Source organism: Chionomys nivalis, chromosome 2, assembly GCF_950005125.1.
Source record: "Chionomys nivalis chromosome 2, mChiNiv1.1, whole genome shotgun sequence".
Taxonomy (NCBI): Eukaryota; Metazoa; Chordata; class Mammalia; order Rodentia; family Cricetidae; genus Chionomys; species Chionomys nivalis.
The window spans coordinates 84,178,252-84,197,438 of NC_080087.1; the positions used below are offsets into that span (position 1 = coordinate 84,178,252).

Consider the following 19,187-nt stretch of genomic DNA (forward strand, 5'->3'; position numbering starts at 1 on the left):
CAACATCTCTCCCTTGGGACCCCTAGAACTTCCCATATCCTAACAACTAAAGAGGACACCAGAACCTCAAACAAAGCCCATGACTACACATGCTCTGGTTTGGATGGTGCCCTGGTATCTTGGCTGTTCCATTGTGTGTGTTCTGGGGACAGGACAGGCATGGCTGGGGTGGGAGAAGGAGTCAGAGTCTCCTGCTGGAAAGCTGGGGAATGGGAGAAAGACTTAGAAAGGTTAGACCATAGCTCAGCTCTGGACATGCTAACACCACCCTGAGTACCTACAATGGATCTAGTGATCCTCACAGAGCCCTCAGGAGAAGCTGACCTTGCATCCTTCTCTGGGTCAAGTCCCCACGTTCTTCCCAGAGAAGCCTTGACCACTCCCAGCCCCCAAGTCGGGGTCCTCACTGCCCACAGCACCACTCAGGTCTCCAGCTGTCCTTCACTCAGCTCGCCCTCATATTAAGAGGCCTCTTTCTGCCATTCTAGCTCTAGACCTTAGGAAGAAACGTTTGGATTCCACCTGGCCTGGGCAATAGTGGCCATGATTATCAGAGACCCACTCCCACCCCACCTAACTCAAGAGTCCTCCGCTCCCACAGTGGCATCGACATCTGTCCCATGACCACCATCCAGCTTCCCCTTCCTCCTGCACGCGGGTGCCTCAAAGTGTGACATGAGGGTGGGGGAGGGGCTTCGTGCATCTGGCTGGTGCCCAGGGGCTCCAGCTTCAGGTTCCTCCTTCACAAGTTCCAGTTTAGGCTCCCAGTAGGACTAAAATAGCCCCTGCCTCTCCCTCCGCCCCCGTGAGTCCCCTCCTTCCTGGCTCCCAGCTGCTTCCCCTCTCAGCCCAGCCAGGCCCAGTGGTCACCACAGGGCCACCACCTGCCTCACCTCAAGCCCTAGTTCTGTCTCTGTGGCATGCACATCTGTGGCACAAATTCTCAGCCCCTTCGCTTTGTTGTTTTCTCTCTGCCTTTCATCTATCTTCCTCCTCTGAAATGGCCATTTTCAGGTCTTGGGTCCCCTATCTGTGCTTTCCTGTGTGACTATCCCTCTTTGTAAAACGGGAGAGAGAAAGGCATTATTTACTGTGGGCTCAGAGTACCGTCATGAGCGCTCCTGCCCATGCTTTCTCTTAATAGCCAGTGGCCATATTAGGGATTTGATTATCAAATAATCGTTGTAGCTGATGCTTACAGGACTGGGAAGTGTTGGACCCTGCTCTCGGAATGTCACTTAGCAAACGACCCTGCAAAAATGGTACAATTTTACTCTCAAGCTTGTGAATGAAAAGAAATCGAGACCCATAGAGGCTAAATGACTTTTCAAGGTTGCCCAGCCAGAAGAGGCTGAGCTGCTTTCAGTCATTGTCACCCATTGTCCCTCCTGTTATAACATCTGTCCTCTGTCTGGAGCTGAAGATCAGGGACTGTTGTGAATATCCCTTGTCCTTCTTGTCCAGCCCATCAGGTCTGTGGCCCAGCCCCTAGGCCGGCCGCATTCTTTCTATGTGTCCCTCCTCCCCGCTGCTGTCCCCTCCTCCCACTGCCACCACCCACCTCAGACTTCCTCCTTCACTTGGTTGGACGTGACACCACCAGCCCCTGGACTGTGGTGTCCAGTGCACATCTGGCCACCATGGGGGCCCTGGAGCCCTCCCGTCACCTTCTGTTCCTTCCTGTCTTTCTGACCGTGGGAGGTGAGTCGGGGGCTTCCGCAGCTGTCTGCTGCGTCTTCAGCTCAGGTTGGGGCCAGGGCTGGGCAGAGAGCAGGAAGGAACAGGACAGGACAACCAAAGGGGAGGGCTGGGAGGAAGGAGGTTCCTCTAGTGCCTGTAGGTCTCTCCCTGAGCTAGAGGCCCCAAGATTTGGAACCTGGCAGGAGCAGTAGGAGGGGGCATCTCAACCAGACAAACTGACATGGATCCTATGCACTGGCCAGTCGCCTCTGCACCATCGCCTGGGAGCTGGGACTCTCCCAGCTGGAGAAGTCTCCAGCTTCTCCATCCACTGTCTGATGGGCCACGAGTTACATCTTCCGTTTGGATATAGAATCTCATATAGCCCAGGCTAGCTTCAAACTTGCTATGTAGTTGAGGATAACCTTAACCTTCTGATTCTCCTGCCTCTACCTCCCTCAGTTTACCTAATTTTTCCTCTTTAGGATTAAGTCCCGTCCAGGCCCAGAGTGGTAAGCCATGACACCCTGAATCTTTCTCCCTTCCTCTCAAAGACTTCTTGTCACCCCCTTTTCCTTCTTCTAACCCTCTCTCTGCTAACACCCAGTCCCTGACTGTCATCCTCCTGTGACCTTCCCAGAGTGCAGCTGCTCTCCCGTGAGCCCGGGCGTGCTGGCTGGGATTGTGCTGGGTGACTTGGTGCTGACCTTGCTCATTGCTCTGGCTGTATACTCTCTGGGCCGCCTGATCCCTCGAGGCCGCGGCCGGGGCACTGCAGAGGGTGAGTGGGGTCTGCGGGTGCTGGCCTGCTGGAAACTGGGGAGTGTGGGAAGTTTCAAAGGTCATGGATATCTAAAGGGCTGGGGCTAAGGATGGGAGGGCTGCCTTGTGATTGCTGGTTGTTTTGTTTCTTCCCTTAATGCTGAGGGCCCAGACAGGGCCTCCCATTTGTGCTACAAGTACTTCCTACCAACTGAGTTACACCTTCACACACACACACACACACACACACACGTGTACACATACACTGCAGTCTTCCAAGGCCAGAAGGTGGCACCAGATGCCTTGGAACTAGAGTTACAAGTGATCCAACCACCAAGTGTGGGTGCTGGGAATTGAATTTGGGTCCTCTGCAAAAGCAGTACCTGTTTTTAATTGCTGAACCATCTCTCAAGTTGCCCGAAGGGCTGGTTTTAAAATACCAAAACGGGCAGTGGTGTCACACACCTTTAATGCCAGCACTTGGGAGACAGAGGCAGGTGGATCTCTGTAAGTTCGAGGCCAGCCTGGTCTAGAGTGAATTCCAGAACTGCCAGAGCTATACAGAGAAATTTTGTTTTGGAAAACCAAACCAACCAGTCAATCAACCAACCAGCCGAACAACAACAAAATAGTCCCAATTCACAGCTTAGTCCATCTTTACACCCTGTTACACTCTGTATCCCTCTGCAGGGACCCGGAAACAACGCATTGCTGAGACGGAGTCACCTTATCAGGTAAGAACATCAGATCTTTCTCCACCTTCACTCTTGCCTGCTCCTAGTCCCGCGCGCGCACACACACACACACACACACAACCCTTCCCAGCACCTTAAGGTACCTCCCCTAGCAACTCCTCCAATCTTGAAATCAAAGGAGGCATCTGTCCAACATAGTCAGAGATCAGCCCTGACCTTTATGCTCAGCCTCAGATGTGTGGGGGCAGATAGAGGGGCTCTGTCTTTGTTAGGCTGGCACTGATCTGGGGAAAGCCTGGCCCTCAGTCAGACTGGGAGAAGCCCTTGGTGAGGCAGAGAATAGAAGCCTGGCCCTCAGTCAGACTGGGAGAAGCTCTTGGTGAGGCCGAGAAGTTAATCTAAGTGTGGTGTCGCTAAAGAGAGGAGCTCCACCAGGGTTCTGGCGTTGTGCGACATGGGCATCGTCCATTCCTTTGAGCAGCTGGCCAAAGCTAGCGGCTCAGAAAACTCCACACAAAAAGCACAGTGATCCCAAAACTTGGGGGGCAAGACGATGGGAAGTTTGAAGTCAACCTGGGCTACTGAGAGAGTTTGAGGTTAGCCTGGGCCACAGAAAGAGACTCTGTCTCAAAAAAAGGGGTGAACCTAGGGGTGTCATATGGCATAGTGTGATACAGCACTTGCCTAGCGTTTGCAAAGACCTTTATTTAATACCCAGCACCAAAATAAACATTAACAACAATTAGCACACTGTCCCAGGATTTCGGAAGCTCGTCAGGAAGACTGTGAGTTCAGGGTCAGTCTAGTTTATATATAATATCTCAAACATATAAACCAGAGCCAGGCACGGTGGCTCATGCCTTTAATGCCGGCATTGGGGAAACAGAGGCAGATGGATCCTTGTGAGTTTGAGGCAAGCCTGGTCTACCTAGAGAGTTCCAGACCAGCCAGGGAGGCAGCATGAAACCTTGTCTTGTCTTTAAAAAAAGAAAAATAAATAAGCTCAAAGTGGAGTAAGATGGGAATGTGGCTCCGACTATGCTCATCTAGCATGCACAAGGCCCTGGATTCAACCCAGTAAATAAATAACAATTAATTCAAAGTAAAATAAGTCAAAGTTATATATGTAAGGTAGGGTCAGTGCAGGCTGTCATTGAACTCACTCCTAAATTCCATAATGTCATCAGTCATGTCCGCTGTGTGTGTGTGTGTGGTGGTTGTGTGTGATGTGTATGTGGAGCATATGTGTAGTGTGTATGTGGTATGTGATGTCTATGTGGTGTATGTGTATGTGTGGTGTGTGTGTGTGTGTGTAGGAAGGCCATAGGAGGACATCAAGTCTTTTCCTATTTTTAAAATCACATTCATTTTATTATTTATGTATCTTATTTGTGGGTGTTTGGGGGTGGGGGTGGGGAGCATCTGCTTTGGCAGTCATGTGGACATCAGAAGACAGCCTTTGTGAGTCCGTTCTCTCCTTCCACCTTGTGGGTCTCAGAACTCTAACTGGTTGTCAGGGTTCACAGCACGTGATTTACCCATTGAGCAGTCTCCCCAGCCTCAGGACTCCTTCCTGGCCTCTGGGATGGGAGTGAGGGGCAGAAAACTCCTTCTTGAGAGAAACACACACCCAGACTGGTCCTGACACCAGAGAGTCTGCCCTTGGAGCCGTAGACAAGGCTCTCTACCTCCCTGCCTGCAGCCACTTTGGCCCATTCACCTCCCTGCTGGAGAAAGTTTTCTTTGCAGAGTATAAGAATCTCAAGTTCGGTGCCTGGTGTGGGTGGTGCAAACCTTTAATTTCAGCACCCTGGAGGCAAAGGCAGGTGGATCTCTGAGTTCAAAATCAGCCTGGTCTACAGTGAGTTCTAGGATGGCCAGGGCTACAAAGAGAAACCCTGTGTCAGAGAGACAAGCAAAACAAACAAACAGAAATCCTTGAGTTTGATCCCGGAAGGCCCAGAAGACTGAGAAGACTGTCCAGTCCCTGAGGGTCAGGAAATTTTAGGGCAAAGTGTCAGCCTGATTTATTTAGCCTTCGGTGGATTGGTTGAGACCTACATGGGTCAGCTCAGCATCCTAACTGGAGAGACTGATTTGAAGCAATTAACAAAATCGTTTTGGGAGGACATTATGGGGAGAATAAAGCAAACCAATATGAAAATGATGGGGTTGGGAAAAAGACTAAAGATGGAGAAACTGAGAAATGCCCAAGATAGACAGGCAAGAAGGAGTTGAAGATCTAGGGAGTTGGTGCTCCAGGCAGAGGGAATTGCACGTGCAAAGGCCCTGATGTTGGGGCAGGGAAGCAAGGGGAACTCTGGGCACATTTAAATAAAATCGGGATCTCTTTTATGAGCTTAAGTTTAAAGAAGCTGCCAGGGACCTCGAAGGTCATTAGGAGGTTAGATTTTTTTGTTGTTGTTTGCGAAGACCACTCCAATGATGGCTTCTGTCTTTTTAGGAGCTTCAGGGCCAGAGGCCAGATGTCTACAGTGACCTTAACACACAGAGGCAGTATTACAAATGAGCCCACCCTATGCCGGTCAGCAACCTGATGCCTGGATCCAGTCACTCCTGATGCCTGCCAAATGCCCTCCCTGGGAGCAGGACCGCAGGGATGCAGATCCACACAGTGCCACCCCCATGAGATGTCTGACCTCTCCCCACTTCTGTCCCCAAATAAAAAACCATGACTGAGTTCTGCTATGTTGCAGTGAGGCGTTGGGTAACAGTGGGGCCCAGAGAATGGTATTAAATCAGGAAACAGCTACCTGGGAAGAAATCAGACATTGGGAAGAACAAGACTAGAGGTATTTGAAAGCTTTATTCCAGTCTGGAAGGAGTGTGTTCCCAGGTACCCTCACGTGATCCAGGACGGGGCGGGTCAGAAGTCCCAGAGGTCAGCCTCTGCCAGGCATGTTGATGTAGACTCTGCCATCGTCTGGTGGGTGGGGTAGAGGGAGCATGAAGCATGACCACCCACCACCCTTCCCACATCACCTTCCTGGGAGACCCCCTGCACCAGGGGCTTCCTCAGGGGTTCCCCAGATACCTCCCCCAGGGTTTCCCAAGCACCTCCTCCAGGGCTTCCCCGGGGACTGCCTTTGTGGGACCCCCTTCTTCCCTGGGGACTGCTACCTACTCTCCAGGCCCCACCCCAGAGTTTGCTCACCGTGGGCAGGCCTGTTGTGTTGGCGCAGACATACAAACACCACCCCCACGATCAGGAGGGACAAAGCCGCATCTGCAGCCACCAGGCCTGCCAGGAGCGGCAGGGACAGAGGCCCACATCCGGAGCAGGAACCTGCGGGTTAAAGCCCAGACCTGCAGGCAGCTGAGACCTTTCTCTTTGCCCAGAGAGTCAGGTAGTCCCGTCGTCGTCGTCGTTGGTCCGTCCCCCCCCCCCCCGCCCCCCGCCCCTTGCTCCTCCCAGCAAGATCCCGGAGAGAGGGTAGATTCCAGATTCTTTGGGATTAGGGAGTGAAATGAGAGAGGGAGTTTAGAGGGGCTGGGGAGTCACAGAACTCCGAGGGCTATACCCTGGGCACACCAGAAATCTGTTAAGAAGAGTCTCTGTTCCCATCACTTCAATTGGGTGGTAAAGAGTCGCGATGGACCGGAAAGGGCTGGGATTGGGAAATGTCGCTAGACAGAGGAGTGCTGCGGACCAGACTTCAGGATTGGAGGCAGCTGCCGAAGTTCATTCCTCACCTGCTGGCATCTGACTTGCAGCCACTGTGGAAAGACAGAGAAGGTGGATAGGGGTTGGGGGAGAAGTCCCCAACACAGTCGCAGGGCAGGTGGGATGCTTGAGACCTGAGCTCCACACTAGAGAGGTAAACGGGTAATGGGGCTTTCCTGGAGCACAGACAGTGACCAGAAAAGGGAACTAGAAGTCACCCAGCGATGAGAGGAGTGCACAGCTCCAGAACCCCACCCCCACCCTCAAGGACCCAGACCTTGAGACCCAGTGGCTCTCAAGAAAGAAAAGGGCACAAGGAGAAGGGCTTGCTCTCTGCACCCCAACATCAAATGGCAGCCTTTCTGTCCCCTCAACCCCCAACTGCTGGCTTCACCTTGGAGCAGAAGCAGGAACACGAGGAGGTAGCCTGGAGGTGTCATGGTGGACTGGGGCCTGAAGGGATCTGGCCAAAGACTGTGGTCCAGAGAAGTCCTCAGAACAGTAGAGGAGAAAGAGAGGTAGCTAGAACGGATGTCACACTGCTGGTGACTATACTACCTACTTCCTGTGTGTGGGTACATGTGTGTCCTTAAGACTTCCTTTGGGTAACAAATTTGGGGGAGTCAGACCACCCAGAGAAGCTTCTGTCATGATCAGGGCGGGAGTAGTAGGTGGACCATAGTGTGGGCATGAGTGAGATTCTGGAAATATTTTGGAAGCAAAACCAATAACATTTGGGGCTGGAGAGGGTGTGTGTTAGAAAGGGGACCAGGGTGACTGTGGCTTCTGACCTGAGTAGATTAGAAAGATGGAGAAAGGGTGACAGAAGTTTCGGAAGAGCTGATTTAGGAGGGAGAGAGGGTTGCCTACTTGTGGGCACACTGAGCTGGAAATCCTGACTGAGCTCTCTGGAGATATGAATGTCCACAGCTGGGTCCTGACATGTAAATCTGAGAGGGCTGATGGCTAAAAAACAGCATTTTTTAGCTTTCAGACTGCGTGAGCTCATTAAAGAAGTGTACACATAATACACACTCATACACACATACACACACGCACATATACACATATGCACATATATGCATGCACGCACACACATACACACACACACATACACACATGCATACACGCACTGCCAGAAGAGAGAGAGGGAACCAGCAATCTGCTAAGGAAGCTGCGGGAGGGAGAGACCCAAGGCTGGGCAGAATGTTGAAATCAGGAGAGACATTTAACATTACAGTTAAGTGTCAAGGAAGGTCACCAAGTGGGAACTGAGAATGTCAGTCCCTTGGTGGGCTGGGAATTCCTGTTTTGTTCACAGCTCTCTATCCCAAGCGCCCAGCAAAGTGTCTCCTCTATGCTAACAGTTTTTAAGATGAATAAGCAAGCTTGACAGGATGGTCCAAGCCTGTAATTTCAGCACTAGGGAGACCGTGGGGGAAGATGGCTCTGAGTTCAAGGCCATCCTGGCTGATTTAGCAAGTGCCAGGCTAGCCATGGCTATATAGGAAGATCCTAGGGAGATGGTTCAGCAGATGAAGGTACGTCTTGACCTGTGTTAGAGCCCCAGAATCCGTAGAACAAGGAAGCATTTCTACAGCAGACTTCAGAGTACATGTGTTCTTTGACCTTCAGGGAGCTCTCTCTCTCTCTCTCACACACACACACACATACACCTGCACACACACACACATACAACACACATACACACACACACACCAATTTTTTTAAAAGCAAGTATCAGAGTCATATATAGTGGCTCACACCTTTTAATCCTAGCATTTGGGAGACAGAAGCAGGCAGATCTCTGTGAGTTCAAGGCCAGCCTGGTCTACAGAGTGTTTCGAAACAGCTAGAGCTACATAATGAGACTCTGTCTCAAAACAAAGCAAAACAAAAACACTCAAATATCGGTAGTTGGATGTGGTAGCCTATATCTGTAATCTGACATTTGGGAGATGAGAGCAAGAGGGTCAAGCCGAGTTCAAGATCTTCTTCAGTCACCTAGAGTTCTAGGCCAGCCTGGGTTACAGGAACCTTTACTTCTCTGTACACCCCCCCCCCAAATCAAAACTGAAACCAAGGGCGCGGGGGGGGGGGGGGAGGAGTCATAAATGAAAGTTGACTCTAAAGAAGGGAAAGGCCACGTGCAAAGAGGTAGAGATTTAAACCGCCTAAAGGACCCTTGCCTGAGGACTTCTCCAGGAGACCATGGGGTCCGGACTCTTCCCCCAAGACCCAACAGCACTGCCCTGCCTATGCACAGCCAAGTCAAGGCCTCCAGCATCCCCTTGGCCACAGACTAGAAATTCCGGGCACCCGCCGGGCGATGGTGGCGCACGCCTTTAATCCCAGCACTTGGGAGGCAGAGGCAGGCGGATCTCAGTGAGTTCGAGACCAGCCTGGTCTACAAGAGCTAGTTCCAGGACAGGCTCCAAAACCACAGAGAAACCCTGTCTCGAAAAACCAAAAAAAAAAAAAGAAAAAAGAAAAAAAAGAAATTCCGGGCACTCAATGTCCCCCTTTTCTGGAGGCAGGACCCCTAGCACCCTCCTTCCCAGGAGACAAGGTGATCAGACCCTTCAAGGTCAGCCCCTCCCATTCAGAGAATAAGTTCGCTCTAGCGGTAACCCGGGGACTCCCAAGAACTGGGCGGGGTCCTCCTTGAACTGGGCGTGGTCAAAACCCCAATTTAAAAACTCGCGGGGATGCTGGCTTTAGATCGGGGACCCGGCGGCGGCTCCGCGGGAGAAGCAGCGAGGCTGGCGCAGCGCCGAGGTCGCGGCCCTGGGGGCCCGCAGTCTGCACCCAAGAATCCGCGAGGTAAGGATGGGGTAGAGCGAGGCACGCGACTTTCTGAGCGCTTGAGGGTTGACTGGAGCCTTGAACTGGGCCCTGAGAGTAGGGTTGTTCTCAGTGTTTAAGGGAGCTGGCTGAAGATTCTGGACTTCTGAGTCTTGGGAGTGTTGGAAATTAAGAGAGCGATCTGGAATCTTGGAGGTTGGGATGCAAGGGCTGGGAGGCCTGATCCTGGGGTCCTGTAAGAGGACGATGGGACCCGGAGTTTTCCTCCAAGGAGGAGGGAGCACTGCAACGTTGAGGTACAGTTATGGTTGCAGATTTGGGTTCCGAAGGTCCGGCACTGGACCTGAGGGGACCATTCTGGACGGGACCTGCCCCGCCCTGGGATTTCCCAGAGCACGGCCGGTGCAGGGTGCCCGGGCTGGACAGGAATTCCCCGTGAGCGGGGATTCCACGGGCGCAGCGCTTCGCTGAGCGCCCCGCCTCCGAGCGGGACACCTGCAGCGCGAGTCTGGAGCGGAACTGGGAGGTGGAAGATTCCCTTGCGTGAGCGCGGTGACGTCAGCGCGTGGCGTCCCGTCTCGAAGGTTTCCGAGTCGATCGGCGGCTTAACCCTTCTCGTGCCGGAGTCTTAGCTCGGAAACCTGAGCTGGGGGATTTTCTCTTCTTGGGTCGTGGGAACCGGACTTCCAGGTCCCCGAGAAGGAGACTGAAGATCCGAACTCCTGAGTTCTAGATGAGAGGATGCCGCATCTATGGGATGCATGGCCATCTGCGGGATGGTGGCTCTCCCGCAACTTCTGGGGGCGGGAACTTTGCCACTCGAGATCCCTGAGGATCTAGTGGCTACTGATTTCGTAGATCCTGGCAGAGTGGATGAGACAAGAGTGGTGGTCCCCAGAGTAGCAGCTCCCTTCTTCCGTGCTGAGGACCTTAGGCCGATACCTAACCCACGGAGCCACGCCCCCAACCCCACATGTCAGATACTAGAACAGAAAAATAATTTGTTGTTGTTTTGAGACAGGGTCTCAGATAGCTCAGGCTGACCCCTAACTTATGTAGATGAGACTGGCCTTGAGCACCTGATGCTCCTGCCACCGCCTCGAGAATGCTGGGATTGCGGGAGTACCTCCACTCCTAATTTAAAACAGAGACATTAGGAACCTGTATGTGCTTTTTCAGGAAGTAGAGATTAGCAGGACCCCCAACCCTCCAATCCAAGCCTCAGGATCTGATACCCTAGGTTGGGATTTTTTACGGATGTGGCGATGCTTCAGAGGAGTGGGGCGAGGAGGAAACAGATGCTTCAGAGGAGTGCTAGCCTCCCCACTTCCTCAGTTTCCACTACGCTGGTGGAAAGTTGGGGCAGAGGAAAAGCGTGGAGTAAAAGGAAGGAAGTGGCGGAGGCGGGCCCTGCACTCAACAGCTTCTATTGGCTTTGTAGTTCTCCGGCGGCATCAATGTGCCAGTTTTTCCGCGCGGGAGGGAAAGAAGGGCGCCCACATCTACTCTTCTCCGCCCACCGCTGCCGCTAAGGGTACATTTGTGTGACTTAAACATTCCTGATGACTTCCGTCTGTCTTCCCCCACACAGTGAGTCGGACTGAGCGCAGCCACTGTCCAACCCAGACGGTGAAGAAACTCTTGGAAGAACAGAGGCGCCGTCAGCAGCAACCTGAGGCTGGTGGGGTACCGGTGAGTCTGTGCAAGTCCTCCTCTATAGGACCACACATGAAGCCATGTGCGCTCGGGGATATGGGAGCTGTAGTCCTAACTCTGATGTTCTACAGGCGGGGAACAGACCTTAAATTCCAGATACATAAATTCACTCATGTTTGTATTTTCTTTACACTGTAGGGACACTTCTCCCCTCCCCTGGCCCAGCCACTGACCCCATCTGTGAAGGAGGCAGAGGCAGGTAAGAATAGAAAATTCCCAGCCCCACCAGCCCCAACTTCTTCTTCTTTTTTTTTTTTTTTTTTTTTTTTTTGGTTTTTTGAGACAGGGTTTCTCTGTAGCTTTGGTGCCTATCCCGGAACTAGCTCTTGTTGACCAGGCTGGCCTCAAACTCCCAGAGATCCGCCTGCCTCTGCCTCCCGAATGCTGGGATTAAAGGCGTGCGCCACCATCGCCCGGCCCAACTTCTCTTAGACACTTAGACACCCCAGCTCTTAGAACTTTGGGGACCGAGGAGTCCAGCCCTCATTATGGTTGAGACACAGGGGAAATTTTGATGGACAGCCTGCCATAGTAGCACAACCTATATTCCCAGTAGTTCAGAAGTTGAGCAGGGAGGATTGCCGTTGGGTTTGAGGTCATGATGTTTACTAGTGAGTTCTAGGCACCTAGAACTATCTAAGACACATCTCCAAAAAGAAAACAAAACAGAAACCCCTGCAATTTCACATTGGTTTTCAGTAGCCCAGCAGTCGGTGTGTATAGTCCTTCAAGGACCCAGAGTTTTGTGATTCCAGGAGTCCAGATCCCAGTTGCTTTGGACCAACTTGTTGATTTCCCAGGACTGGAGGACCCAGCTCCTCAGTGTCTCCAAAGTCCTAGCTCACAGTCCCTTGGGACAGTCCAGGTTCACCATCCCTGACCATGTCTCCCAGTCTCTGATGACAGGTTCGTCCCTGCCCATCCTCTCACTTCCAGGCCATACTCACTTCCCGACCTTCGAAGAGACCGTGGATTCAGGACCTGGCAACCTGGCTCCTCCTCCCTCAGGCTTTCCAGACTGGGACCCTAGCACCCATGCTGCCTACACAGACAGCTCTTGCCCGTACTCTGCTGCCGAAGGCTTCCTGACTCCTGACTTCTACCCACCGTCAGACCCGGGGCGCTCAGGCCCATTTCCTCTGGGGATGGAGGTAAACTATAGAGGGGACAGATGCTTAAGGGTCCCCTATAAAGGTCTCAGTTGTGCCAAGCCTAGTGGTGTAGGCCTGTCATCCCAGCTACTCAGGAGGCAGAGGCAGGAAGACCTGCCTGAGCTGCAGAATGAGTTCAGGGTTGCCCTAGGCACGTTAGTAAGACCTCATCTCTAAATAAGAAGTGAAAGACAAAGAGCGTTGGGAGTATTACCCCGTGGTCAAGCTCTCCCCTAGCCTGCGTGCGTGCGTGCGTGAGGCCATGGGTTCTCCGTGGGGCAGGGATGGGCAGTGGAGAAGCTTGGTTACATCCATGCAGTATTCTCTGATCTCAGGGACTGGTTAAGATCCCATGCCCAGCCGGGTATACTGCTTATGCTTGTAGTCTCTGCTCCTGGGGGGCAGAAGCAAGAGGCTCACCATTTTGGGCCGGCTAGTTATGAGTTAGAAGCCAGTCTAGGCTGTATAGCAAAGCAGAAAGGAAAACAAGCTAGGCTTCACAGTACATGATCATGATCTCAATAGTCAGACTGCTGGGGCAAGAGAATTGAAGAAAAAAAATTCCTTCTTCATTGTCGCAAACCTGATGTCTCAAGGTTCAAAGTCAACTGGCAAATGTAGGCTCCTGGTCTCACCCATTTGACCAGGGGCTGTGTGTTGTGTGATGAGGGTTCTCAGCTGACTGACCGCCCCCAATTCCCCAGGACTCTCTGGATACCCGGCTGTATCCAGAACCTTCCCTGTCACAGGTAGGACCCTGGAGAGTCTCTAGTGTCCCCTCAGGATCACCACAGCTGTCTCCATCCACCGGACCCTCCCTGGAGACAGCCCGAGCTCACATACTGGCTTTGGGGCCACAACAGCTGCTGGCCCAGGATGAGGAAGGAGACACGTAAGTATTAGGGGGACAGGATGACCTGCAGACTCCTGGCTTGCCTGCGGGGCGGGGCGGGGGGGGCTGTTCTCAACACTGCCCCCACCCCCACCTGTGCTCAGGCTCTTGCACCTGTTTGCTGCTCGGGGACTGCGCTGGGCAGCATATGCTGCGGCAGAGGTGTTACAGATGTACCGACAGCTGGATATTCGTGAGCATAAAGGCAAGGTAAGGGCCAGGAGTCCAGACTTCTCCACCTGCAGAAGAGGGCACCTGACTTTCAGAGGGGAGGACTCTGGGAGTCCAGGCTGATTTGATTGTGACTTACAGACGCCGCTCCTGGTGGCAGCTGCTGCCAACCAGCCCCTGATTGTGGAGGACCTGCTGAGCCTGGGAGCAGAGGCGAACGCTACTGACCATCAAGGCCGTTCTGTCTTGCATGTGGCTGCCACCTACGGGCTCCCAGGAGTTCTTTCGGTACGGTCAGCTGGCAGATCCGGCATGTCAGGGGTGGGCTAGTTTTCCAGATCCTAGTTTCCAGGACCAGGTTTTGGGGGACCCTTCCACAGCTCTCTTCCTCGTCTCCTTCCAGGCTGTGTTTAAATCGGGCATTCCAGTGGACCTGGAAGCCAGAGACTTCGAAGGTGAGCTGGTCATGGCCAGGGCTGGTGTGGCAGGCAGGCAGGGGGACTGGTCAGGGTGGATGCCCAGGTGCAGCTCCCTCACTTTTCTGTTTCACAGGCCTCACCCCCCTCCACACGGCCACCCTCGCTCTCAATGCTGCTATGCCCCTACCTAGCGTCTGTCCGAGGATGCTGAGTCCCCAAGCCCGAGACAGACTGGCTTGTGTGCAGATGTTGCTGCAAATGGGTGCCAGTCATACCAGCCAGGTGAGCTTGGGTGGTGGGGGATGGGCAGGCATGTGCAGGGCATTGCCTGGACGTCCAGGGCACTAAAACACATGCTGACTTGGCCTCTTCTTCCTGTGTAACCCTGAATATGTTCCCCCACTTCTCTGAGGCCCTCATCCACGTGGATATTACTGACCATAGCTTAGATTTCTCAAGCACGAAGTGACCTGATCAGCCTTTTGCCTCCCTTTCTCCCCACTCCTTTAGGCATGCCCTCTTATTTTCTATATTTTACTGATGAGAAATCGGAGGCTTGAGGCTTCAGATGTCCTGGAAAGGGACTTAGGATCAAGTTGTGGGGTGGATCTGACCTTAGAACTCGGCTCCCAATTATATACTTAACCCTCTCTGTCCTGTGGTAGTGGTGCCTTCATAGGAAGACTGAGGGAATTCAATATCGTTTCATTTTCAACATTCGGTTTCTAGTTCAAGGGTTTTGAACATGGGATGGAGGTGGTACTGTGGCTACTGTCCGGCCCACTCCCCCTTGCCCCTATTTAATAAGCAGATGTGAAGGTGGATGGCGTGCAGAGGCTGTCGTACGGTGCCCTGTGAGCCAGCGCTCCATCAGGGCTCAGCCGTCGCAGGCGCGACCACTGTCCCATCTGCACCCGCTTTCCTTCTAGTTTTAAGTTTTGCTGGCAGTGGGGATTTCACCCAGCATCTAGTGCAGGCCAGGCAAGCTCTCCACAAACCTATATTATTATTTATTTTATTATTATTACGTAAGGCACAGTCTCTTTGTGTAGCCCAGACTGACCTCATACTCAAGCATCTTCTGCCTCCACCTCCCAAGTGCAGACTGATTGGCTGGGTCACCGGAGCCAGTCCCTCTGCTACGCTGTTTTTAAGCAAATACGAGCCTGTAATTATTTCCGTAACTGTTTGTTCTTCCTTCCTCTATTTTTTTCTTTTGATGTTGAGAGTGGAACCTAGAGCTTCCTCATGCTTATTACAGTGGTAGAGCCCCTATCTGGAATTCCCCAATGAGGGGCTGGGGTGTGGCTCAGTGGTAAAACATTTGCTTAGAATCCCCCAGTGAGGGGTTGGGGTGTGGCTCAGTGGTAGAGCCCCTGCCTAGAATGTTCCAGTAGAGGGCATAAAGGCTGGAGACCCTAAGCTCCTTTAAAGCTTATCGTGAAGTTTCATTATAGAAAACGTTTCCCTCTAAAACAGCAATTCTCAACCTAGGGGTCTCAACCCCTTCGGAGGTTTATATCAGATATTCTGCATGTCAGATGTTTACATTATGATTCATAGTAGCAAAATTATAGTTATGAAGTAGCAATGAAAACAGTCTTCTGATTGGGACAGTCATCACAGTGTGGAACTGTGTTAAAGGTCGCAGTATTAGGAAGATTGAGAACCAGTGCTCTGAAAGTAGGAAGCCCAGTGTTGCGCTGTATGTAGGTTTGTCTGCAGTACTTACGATACAGTGCAGTCCATATGAGACAGGGTGCATTTTAGTGTGTACAATAGTGTTGACAGAGCCCAGACCCATAGCCGTTCCATCCCAAAGAAACACACAGAGGTCTACATTAATCATAAACTGATTGGCCTAGTAACGCAAGCTTCTTATTAACTCTTATAACTTACATTAGCCCATAATTCCTGTCTGTGTTAGCCACATGGCTTGGTACCTTTCTCAGCGAGGCAGTCATATTGCTTCCTCTGGCTCTGGGTGACGACTACAGACTGACTCTTTCCTCTCCCCAGTATTCTCCTGTTCTTGTCACCCCACCTCTACTTCCTGCCTGACTGCTGGCCAATCAGCGTTTTCTTAAAATAATACAAGTGACAGGATAAAAGACCATTGTCCCACAGCACAGTAGGATATCAGGTAGCCAGGATAACTCCTAGCTCAGAAAGTTGACGGACTGGAAAATTGCCATATTGAACGTGACATATATACACAGGACATATATATTACAAATGGCCTCCCTTAGCCATGTTCTTACATAGTATACAACACATACAACTGTGTAAGGCACTCCTTGGGGCGGGGATGGGGGCTGTAGATGGAAGACTGGCCTGACGTCTACGGTTCTTCTCTTCTTAGGAGATCAAGAGCAACAAGACCATTCTGCACTTGGCTGTACAGGCTGCCAACCCTACCCTGGTTCAATTGCTCCTGGGGCTGCCAAGGGGGGACCTGCGGGCCTTTGTCAACATGAAGGTAGGACATAGGCTGAGGTGGGCAGTGGGTGGTTTGAGATTCAGTCACAGGGGCAGCATTGAGTCATGTGAGCTGTGACTGGGACAATGTGGAGGGTGGGTGGAGTGTGGCTATGCAGGCTGGTGCGAGCTATGGATGTGGCAGGATCCAGAAGTGCAGTTCAGGAGATCCAGGCACTTGGGTCTGGGTCCCCATCAGCCCCCCTTTGCGGTTCCAGGCCCATGGGAACACAGCCCTCCACATGGCAGCTGCCCTGCCCCCTGGACCACCCCAGGAGGCCATCGTGAGGCATTTGCTGGCCGCTGGAGCAGACCCCACACTGCGCAACCTGGAAAATGAGCAGCCCGTTCACTTGTTGCGACCTGGGCCGGGCCCTGAGGGGGTAAGCGCTGGCCTGACTTCTGAGCTAATTGGGGGCCCCCAACTGCACCCAACACTGATTTATTCTCAGAGAGTGACCTTGGTCCCTTTCCACTCTTCACTAAGAGTGACCTATGTCGAGTGCTGTCCTCCTATAATCCCAACTCTTGGAAGACTAAGGCAGGAAGAGTGAGAATTTGAGCTAGCCTGGACTACACAGTCTCAAAAAGAAAGAAAAAAAAAAACAGTGACCTCTGTCCTTAAGTCTCCCCCTCCTTCAATGTGGTGCCTCCTTCTGGCTTCCTTTGTACTCTCAACCCTGAATCTTGAGCTGAGACTGTGGCCTTTGGTCCCCAGTGAGGCTTCTGCATTACTGTCCCCAGCCCTGGATCCTGACCTTAGATGTGATTTCTGACCCTTGCCTCTGCCCTTTCACTCCCAAGCAATACTGAGCCCAAGATGGGAACCCCATCTAGCGAAATCTTTCTGACTTCTGACTGTCTACCAGGTTCACCCCAAAGCCCACATGGGTTTCAGTGTATAGCCCAGAATGACCCCTGACTCCCACTTCTCCTGCCTCAGCCACCCCAAGTAGTGGGATGACAGGCATGGACCACACATCACCAGTGACCTTCCAACCCGACTGACCCCATTCAGTTTCTCCTTGTCAGTAACCCCGCCCTAGGCACCCCTCAGCTTCCCGTATGTAACCCCAGCCTCCCACATACATCACTCCGCCTCTTTTGTCCCTAGCTCCGGCAGCTGTTGAAGAGGAGCCGTGCGGCACCCCCAGGCTTGTCCTCTTAGGACTGAAACCCAGAACCTGGACTGATTTTTCCAGTCCCCACCGTCCCGTGGGACAGTCAGCGTATGCTCATGTCGCAAATTCGTGATAATATATGTGGAATATCCTGCCATTAGGGTCTTACATTAAAACCCCGAAGTGGCACTGGGAGAGGTGAGCAGTCCCCAATATTTGGGGTCATGTGATCCCTCCTCCCCTACAAGGGGCTATCTAGATGATTTCTGTGAAATCGAGCCCACTTGTCTGTTTCTGTGAAACACCCTAGAAATCTTACCTCCCTCCTACTTGGATCAGACAGTACCACCTCCATGGACTCCAACTTAAACCCCTAGAAGTTCCAGTGGAGCCTCTGTGGGGTTTGAGGCATTCCGGGACCACCCCATCAGGGCTCCTTCCGAGGATCCGCACCCCTGAGATGTCAGTCCCCCTGAGATTAGTATGCCCCGAGTCCTGGCTGCATTATCATTTAGCACTCAATGCCCCGGCCCCCAGCCTTCCCAGTGAACTGTTCCCCTTGATCTGTGTATCATTGTAGCTCCCAATAAAACTCGATTTGGCCTCAAGCTGTGTGGTGTCATTCAAAGAGGGGGCATGGGTGCAGAAAGGGGGCCACATTTGGATGGTGTAAAGGCTGGGGAGTCCAGGATCAAGGTACCATCAAATCTAATGTCTGATGAAGATATTACAGTCTGGTTTTGAGATGGCTGTTCCTTCCTGCTACTGACATCTGCAGGCAGCTGGTGCCCAGCCCTCAGTGTAAAGCGTGAGAAGACAAGCTGAGTGTTGTGGTGCACACCTTTAATCCCAGCACAGGAGAAGCAGAGGCAAACGGGTCTCTGTGAGTTCAAGACCAGCCTGGTCTACATAGTGAGGACAGCCAGAGCTGCATACTGAGACCTGGTCTCAAACAAGACAGTGACAAAGGCTGTGAGAAGACTTGGAAGCTGGAGCTTCCCAGGCTGGGGGTGGCTGAGCCCCAGTGTCCTCTCTTAGAATCCCCTAGTGAGGGGCTGGCATTGTGGCTTAGTGTTAGAGCCCCTGCCTACCCACCAGGGAGGGCTGGGGTGTGCTTCATTGGCAGACTAATCTCCTCTATTGGCAGGCATGGTGGCACAGGAGGCAAAGGCAGGCAGATCTCTGAGTTCAAGGCCACCCTCGGCTGCCTAGCCAGTTTTAGGACAGCCAAAAACACATAATGAGGCCTTGTCTAAAAACAGCCAGGCAAAAAAATTGGGGGTGATGGCATGGTCATGTAATTCCACCATTCAAGTTTGAGTCGAGTCTGGACTATAAAGAAAAAAATCTCAATTTCTTTTTTAGTTTAATTTTAATATTTATTTTATGTGCATTGGTGTGAAGGTGTCAGATTCCCTGGAACTGGAGTTACAGACAGTTGTGAGCTGTCATGTGGGTGCTGGGAACTGAACCCAGGTCCACTGGAAGAGCAGCCTGTGCTCTTCACTCCTGAGCCATCTCTCCAGCACCATCTTTTTTAATTTTAAAATTAAAAGGAGGGAGAGAAGCTGGGTGGTGGTGGCGTACACCTTTAATCCCAGCACTCGGGAGG

At 52.2% G+C, this 19,187-nt stretch overlaps 4 protein-coding genes across 5 annotated transcripts; 3 read left to right on the forward strand and 1 right to left on the reverse strand.

Annotated features, from left to right (window-relative positions):
* Window positions 1-1,562: 1,562 nt before the first annotated feature.
* On the forward strand, window positions 1,563-5,839 carry LOC130866224 (TYRO protein tyrosine kinase-binding protein-like). Of its 2 annotated transcripts, XM_057757442.1 has the most exons (5): window positions 1,563-1,701; window positions 2,166-2,192; window positions 2,321-2,461; window positions 3,133-3,176; window positions 5,602-5,839. In XM_057757442.1, exons 1-5 carry the CDS (start codon window positions 1,641-1,643, stop codon window positions 5,665-5,667), a joined length of 339 nt encoding a protein of 112 aa, XP_057613425.1. In that variant the 5' UTR covers window positions 1,563-1,640; the 3' UTR covers window positions 5,668-5,839. The 2 variants fall into 2 exon arrangements, with proteins under 2 accessions (XP_057613425.1, XP_057613434.1); XM_057757451.1 differs by lacking the exon at window positions 2,166-2,192.
* Window positions 1,641-5,667, forward strand: Tyrobp (transmembrane immune signaling adaptor TYROBP). Its single transcript, XM_057761180.1, has 4 exons — window positions 1,641-1,701; window positions 2,321-2,461; window positions 3,133-3,176; window positions 5,602-5,667. The coding sequence occupies exons 1-4, from the start codon at window positions 1,641-1,643 to the stop codon at window positions 5,665-5,667; spliced, it is 312 nt and encodes a 103-aa protein (XP_057617163.1).
* Window positions 5,840-5,948: 109 nt separating the features above from the next.
* Window positions 5,949-7,311, reverse strand: Hcst (hematopoietic cell signal transducer). The gene is made up of 4 exons (XM_057757599.1): window positions 7,217-7,311; window positions 6,852-6,875; window positions 6,313-6,444; window positions 5,949-6,081 (listed from the first exon to the last, which is right to left on the reverse strand). The coding sequence occupies exons 1-4, from the start codon at window positions 7,260-7,262 to the stop codon at window positions 6,041-6,043; spliced, it is 243 nt and encodes an 80-aa protein (XP_057613582.1). The 5' UTR covers window positions 7,263-7,311; the 3' UTR covers window positions 5,949-6,040.
* Window positions 7,312-8,345: 1,034 nt separating this feature from the next.
* Window positions 8,346-18,129, forward strand: Nfkbid (NFKB inhibitor delta). Its single transcript, XM_057752136.1, has 14 exons — window positions 8,346-8,363; window positions 9,544-9,645; window positions 10,088-10,170; window positions 11,193-11,319; window positions 11,482-11,542; window positions 12,280-12,494; window positions 13,199-13,386; window positions 13,491-13,596; window positions 13,699-13,845; window positions 13,961-14,012; window positions 14,110-14,258; window positions 16,339-16,455; window positions 16,673-16,837; window positions 17,569-18,129. Exons 1-14 carry the CDS (start codon window positions 8,346-8,348, stop codon window positions 17,620-17,622), a joined length of 1,584 nt encoding a protein of 527 aa, XP_057608119.1. The 3' UTR covers window positions 17,623-18,129.
* The last annotated feature ends 1,058 nt before the right edge of the window (window positions 18,130-19,187 follow it).

What these genes read in the sequence shown, in the direction of transcription:
- LOC130866224 (XM_057757442.1), top strand. Translation starts at nt 1,641, where the DNA reads ATGGGGGCCCTGGAGCCCTCCCGTCACCTTCTGTTCCTTCCTGTCTTT. An exon ending in TCCCGTCCAGGCCCAGAGTG is followed by an intron (nt 2,193 to 2,320) that starts GTAAGCCATGAC and finishes TGACCTTCCCAG; the next exon opens with AGTGCAGCTGCTCTCCCGTG. An exon ending in CGGCCGGGGCACTGCAGAGG is followed by an intron (nt 2,462 to 3,132) that starts GTGAGTGGGGTC and finishes ATCCCTCTGCAG; the next exon opens with GGACCCGGAAACAACGCATT.
- Tyrobp (XM_057761180.1), top strand. Translation starts at nt 1,641, where the DNA reads ATGGGGGCCCTGGAGCCCTCCCGTCACCTTCTGTTCCTTCCTGTCTTT. An exon ending in CGGCCGGGGCACTGCAGAGG is followed by an intron (nt 2,462 to 3,132) that starts GTGAGTGGGGTC and finishes ATCCCTCTGCAG; the next exon opens with GGACCCGGAAACAACGCATT. An exon ending in AGACGGAGTCACCTTATCAG is followed by an intron (nt 3,177 to 5,601) that starts GTAAGAACATCA and finishes CTGTCTTTTTAG; the next exon opens with GAGCTTCAGGGCCAGAGGCC.
- Hcst (XM_057757599.1), bottom strand. Translation starts at nt 7,262, where the DNA reads ATGACACCTCCAGGCTACCTCCTCGTGTTCCTGCTTCTGCTCCAAG. An exon ending in GTTCCTGCTTCTGCTCCAAG is followed by an intron (nt 6,876 to 7,216) that starts GTGAAGCCAGCA and finishes GTCTTTCCACAG; the next exon opens with TGGCTGCAAGTCAGATGCCA. An exon ending in TGCAAGTCAGATGCCAGCAG is followed by an intron (nt 6,445 to 6,851) that starts GTGAGGAATGAA and finishes TTTAACCCGCAG; the next exon opens with GTTCCTGCTCCGGATGTGGG.
- Nfkbid (XM_057752136.1), top strand. An exon ending in GAGGTGGAAGATTCCCTTGC is followed by an intron (nt 10,171 to 11,192) that starts GTGAGCGCGGTG and finishes ACATTCCTGATG; the next exon opens with ACTTCCGTCTGTCTTCCCCC. An exon ending in CTGAGGCTGGTGGGGTACCG is followed by an intron (nt 11,320 to 11,481) that starts GTGAGTCTGTGC and finishes TTTACACTGTAG; the next exon opens with GGACACTTCTCCCCTCCCCT.